This window comes from Myotis brandtii, unplaced genomic scaffold, assembly GCF_000412655.1.
Source record: "Myotis brandtii unplaced genomic scaffold, ASM41265v1 scaffold621, whole genome shotgun sequence".
Classification (NCBI taxonomy): Eukaryota; Metazoa; Chordata; class Mammalia; order Chiroptera; family Vespertilionidae; genus Myotis; species Myotis brandtii.
Window position 1 is genome coordinate 3,884,951 of NW_005370372.1, and position 5,863 is coordinate 3,890,813.

The 5,863-nt window shown below is 31.8% G+C and overlaps 1 protein-coding gene across 3 annotated transcripts in view; it reads left to right on the forward strand.

Annotated features, from left to right (window-relative positions):
* Window positions 1-5,863, forward strand: part of SEMA3C (sema domain, immunoglobulin domain (Ig), short basic domain, secreted, (semaphorin) 3C) — a 156,641-nt gene that overhangs the window by 91,088 nt on the left and 59,690 nt on the right. For all 3 annotated transcript variants that reach the window (XR_001359381.1, XM_005880038.2, XM_014528192.1), the window contains exons 7-8: window positions 3,675-3,794; window positions 5,214-5,356. Coding sequence is in view for 2 of the 3 variants with exons in the window: in XM_005880038.2 (XP_005880100.1) it covers window positions 3,675-3,794; window positions 5,214-5,356 (263 nt within the window). In the remaining variant the exon portion in view is untranslated. The remainder of the gene's footprint in view (window positions 1-3,674; window positions 3,795-5,213; window positions 5,357-5,863) is intronic.

A 5,863-nucleotide genomic window follows, 5' to 3' on the forward strand; every position in this document is an offset into this window, starting at 1 on the left:
GTAATTTTCAATGTTTCCTGTAGTTATTTTTCTAGTATTAAATATACCCACTTTCCTCATGTTTTAGTAATCTTTTACGAATTATTAAAAATGATGTTACTCTCTGATGAAAGACTAACAAAGTACATGGGTTAGCCAAATATATTCTTATGGATTGTCTAGAGAAGTTGCTATACTAAAACAAGAGCTGGTGGTAAAATCGCTTTTCTATTTTCTCATTTTCCATAAAATATATCAGTTAAGAAGCAGGCCCAATTGCTTGCTGCTACGTATGTTGACAAATCAATGTCTTTGAGTCTCAGTCATCAAATGCCTTTCTATAACTCACTTAAAGACATTCCCTTCTGGTTAGTGAAGACACTTCTAGAATATGTCTGGTTTATCATGAATTGACTGTAAGGACAAATCGGGGATCCCGGTGCCAACTATACAGTAGATGCTTTCCCCTGTTTGCTTCCTGTATGTATTGCCAATAGTAAAATTATGTCATTTGACAAGAGAACAGGTGGAAAATAATTATTGTGGTCACAATGCTTTACTTTGATTCATTTAAAGAGGCAACACATCGTGCTCATATCTGGAAACTAAATTAAGACAGGTACATCTAGCACTGACTAAAATGTGGCCTTGGAAGTTATCCAGTGAATTATTTCCATATGGTCATTCAAGTTGGACAAAGAGGAAATGAAAGTATATAATTACGACAAAAAAATTAGAAACCTTTGAAACCACAAGATATCCAAATATGTCTGATGCAAGGACTTTTCAGATAAGTTTCTAAATATTTAATAGCAGTGTCTTAAAAAGTCTTTTTTAAAAATACTTTAGAAATTCTAATATTACATGTATATATATACTAGTTAAATATATAGAGTTTTCTTTCATTTCAAGCTAAATGCTATGCTATGGAAATAAATTTCAAAGATTAGCACTAATACTATAGTTTTATCTCATCAAATATGGTTTAGAACAATAAGGGTTAGAACAAGGCATTATGAATCTTAGTGTTAAAATGTGATAAGCCATTTAATAGTTTTGCCTTTAGAGACTTGGATATTTTTACAAAATTGAATTTAATTGGCCTTCATTTTTAAGGACCTGAGACTTCAATTCTTATGCTGATGTTTCTATGCTGCCTTTTAATACTTTGATCAACATTATAATTTATACTATCACTGAAACTCATTAAACTGAAATCAGCCCAGCTGATGGGGCTTGGTGGTTGAGCATCGACCTATGAACCAGGAGGTCACGGTTCAATTCCCAGTCAGGGCACATGCCCAGGTTGTGGGCTCATTTCCCAGTGTGGGATGTGCAGAAGGCAGCCGATCAATGAAACTCTCTTAGCATTGATGTTTCTGTCTCTCTCTTCCTCTCCCTTCCTCTCTGAAATCAACAAAAATATATTTTGGGAAAGAAAAACTGAAACCAAAATGAGCAGGAAGCTTGATAAGCTTATATTTATAATTTTATTTGTTCTATTGATTATTTCTTTAAAATTATCTCCATCGTCATCCCCAATATTGTATAATAGATCTGTATAGTCCTCTCACTTTGCTATACAGTGTTTGATCATTTCTGTTCAACTGCAATCCACTAAATAACACACATTTGTTAAAATATTCCTATTAAAGTGCCAAGAAACACTGTGAATTTTAATTCCAAATTTCACAATGTGGTTGTGACATCCAACCAGATATGTATGTTTAGTGTTCTCTTGCTATTTTTAGTTATTGTTGTAGCACAACAAAGAAGTCAGATGATATCTTTTAAAGAGCTGATCAAAACCCCATATGGTTTTTCTGGTAGTGGAAGTGCAATTGGAAAGCAAAATATTTTTGGATTAAAGAGAAAAGGCACAAGTTTATCTTTGCATAAGTCCTACAAAGAAATCCTTCATAAAATACCCCATTCTCAAAATTCGTTCCAAAGTGACATTAATTAAATATTTCTTATACAAAACAAAGCAGGAACTTTATTATTCCTAATTATTAAGAATTTAAGACAGGAAATGAAGTCAGTCAGACGTGCAAGCTTCCGTAACGTTTAAGACATAACTAATAAAGTGGTGTGTAATAGGATTAGAATCAGCCCTCTGCATCATACACCATCCTCCAGTATCCTTTGTTCTTTCCTTCCTGGATACAGAGATGATAATTGATAGCTGTGCTAGTCAGTATATTACATAACAGAGTTTTATAACCCACTGTTTGGAGGGTAACTGGGTATAGCTACAGTATGAAATGATTAATTGCTAAGTTATTTCAATTTAACAACCGTTGTATCTACCGAATACTTGTGTAGATGCTTCATAAATGCCCACATAATTTTAAAGAAACTAAACCACTCAAAATACTTTCCTGCACATTTTTGTTCTGTCTCTATAATCAATTTCCATGGGCTTTAGACCCCTGTGAGGAAGCCACATTGGAGACACAATACCTGCCATACCCAATTGCTAACTTGTAGGGGTCCGTTTCATGACCTAGTGAGCACATATTAAAAACATTCCATTCTTCATTCTATCCTGGGCCAGTTGGTAGTGCTTGTTACTAAACAGTGAGCCTAGAGTGCTTCAAAATGTTCCAGTTCTGCCAAAACGACCACAATCTGAAAGTAGCCAGGAAGTAATTCTAGAACAGTAGTCGAAGAGCACAGCTGCATGGCGGTTTAGTGGGACAGACCTGATAAATTTTATTCTCTTTTAAATAGATATTTAGCTACTGTTTTATTCTCAAGGGTCACACATACCCATTCAATATCTACTCTCTTTCCTAGAATGAAAATTAATATGGATAAACTAAATGTTAAATGTTATGTATATACAGATTAAAATATGTTTTTGCTATCAATAATGATAATTTAATTTAAAAATATCTTTACTTTCTTGTCTCTGCATTCTATTTCTCATGGCTTATGTTAAGCCATACGTAGTTTAGTAACATAATATTATATTTTTACCATAATTTTAATATATTGTTTTATAAATGAAAATAGAGAACTTTGATTATCTTATAGAAACCTTCTAGCACTGAAAATCAAAGTGTATACTTTTAATGATGACATTATTATATCATTAATAGTATTTTGACTAATTTTAATGTTGCCTCCATGTCATTAATAATAATAAAAACTATTAATCTCAATCCCTTTAGTATAATAGAATTTTTAATATGTGGTGAGGACTTTTGAGATCCATAATTCAGTTCCCATATTTTACAGATGAGAAGATTGTGATTCAGGGAGCTAAATGACTTAGTCCTAATTCCCAGTTTGCTAATTACTGCCCAAAATATACAAAGCAAGTTTTCTGACTCTTACAGTATTTTTATTAAAACACAGTAATAATTAATTAAGCCATTCTGTTATCTTTTATAATGTTACATATATTATTTCTGCCATTTCTGATACACACTATAAACATAGGCATTTAGTATTATTAAGTACAAGCAGAGGAATTTTTATTTCTTCATAGAATAAAGTCATTTTGGTAACCATACAGTCAATAATGAGACCAGATTAAATTTACCAACCTTTTATTTGGTGGATAATGTAAACCAATTAACAATTATAAACACTGTAATATGTGTACTAATCTAATTAAGCAAGTTCTCCTTGATATTTAAAATAGCCTTAAAAACATTTACATTGTGTTGACAATTTCTTTTTCATAGATGAAGAACTTTTCTCTGGAATGTATATAGATTTCATGGGGACAGATGCTGCTATTTTTCGAAGTTTAACTAAAAGGAATGCAGTCAGAACTGATCAACACAATTCCAAATGGCTAAGTGGTAAGAAAACATTTTATACATTTTTTTTAGAATTTTTTTATGCTTTAGACTAATTTGTTTAGTTCCGTAATAAAAATTAGGTAAAAAATGGTAAAAAGAAAAAAAATTACAGGGCCATGTCGTCAGTAACAGTAATTCTGACTTTATGATTTTAAAAGTTTACGATAAGTAAATAATTGAAATAGTCATATTCTAACTCTTTACTAATCACCACACAATTATTATAGAATATATAAATTTTAAAAATGACAGTGATATTCATCATACATGCTTGTACACAAGAATCCTCTCTAATTGTTTAAGTGTAACATATTATAATTAAATATGTTATTTATTCATTTAGATTGTATGTGTTAATAATGTCAAAGCTAAAAATTCTCTAAATTTATGACAGATAAAGTGAATAGGGTATATTCAGAAACTATATTTGTTTTATACTTAGATTCTAAATTATACAACTGGTATATATTATTTTTTCATAATTTGACTAAGATTTAATAGAAATCATAGGTATGATAATTTTATGATTATCAGTATTCAGCTGCTTCCAGTTCTTAGGATCACATGGAATTCACATCATGAAAGGTGCTCATTTGACTTTAATGCACAATTTCAATGAGTTCCTGTTGTTGAGAGGAGGAAGAAACCACTGAGGTCTTTGTCATTTCACCCTGGGGGAAAGTTCTAGCTCACCCTAAATTTGGCAATTTACTTACCATTGCACAGTTAAGCATGAATCACCACAGTAAAGCATCTTGTTTCACTGATAGGCCAGCACAAGAATGCGTTGATTGTCCATTTTCTTCTTCTGATTATTCTCTGGTACATCTGGAAATAGAATATCCTAAAAGTTGTTTTGTTCTTGAAATAAGGAATCCCTCTGTCTTCAAATGATGTCACTTTTTTCCTTGAAAAGTTTCCCTTTTATTTCATACACTGTGTTTTAAGAAAAATGTGTTTTTCAGATCTTGGACTCCCAACTCCTCATTCCATTCTGCTTCGGTGAATTTGAGTTTATATGCACTAGATTGAAAACCACACTTTGAAAAACAAACCTTTTTTCCCCCCCATAAAACAACTGACTGTCAGATTCCAAGGGAAATAACTGGTAGAATAGTTTTTCAAATTTTTAAAACTCATCAGTGTACAAAGATTTTTTTTTGCATTTACTGAACTTCCAGAATATATTGTAGACAGAGAAAAATAGTTTGAGCTGTCATAACTATATTTTGTGGCACTTGACATTTGAAATGCGGTATGTTGGCTGAATACAATTACTGCTTTTATACTTTTTGCCTATGAACATCAAATTATTGTTTTACACCAAAGATGGAGAAACCATGTGTCTGTGGTCTACTTGGATGAACAGTAGATGGATTTTTCCCATGAATTTATTACAGTCTTTGCATTTCTTTTCAGAACCTATGTTTGTGGATGCACATGTCATCCCAGATGGAACTGATCCAAACGATGCTAAGATTTACTTTTTCTTCAAGGAGAAACTGACTGACAATAGCAGAAGTACAAAGCAGATTCATTCCATGATCGCTAGAATATGTCCTGTAAGTATTAACATTTTAAAATTCAATTTATTTAAACTAAAAAAAAATAAAGCAACCAAAAAACACCCCCCAAAACAAAAACAACAACAGAGTTCACCCATTTTAACCACTTCTACCACACCTCACTCTGCCTCTTGCAACCACTGATCTGTTCTTGTATCCATGAGCTGTTTTAATGCTTTTGTTTAGGTCCCACATAAAAAGGAGATCATACATATCTGGCATTCTCTGTAGGACTTATTTCATTTAGCATAATGCGAATCCATATTATCATGAACAATAAGATTAGGCTGAATAGTATTATTTCCCTGATAATTGTGTTTATATGCCTCATTTCTTTATCCATTCATTTGTTGGTAGACACTGAGGTTGTTTCACTCTCTTGGCTCTTATAAATAATGCAATGGGGTCATATATCTTTTTGAATTAGTATTCCATTTATTCAGATAAATAACCAGAAGTGGAATTGCTAGATTATTTGATAGTTCTATTTTTAATTTTTTGAGG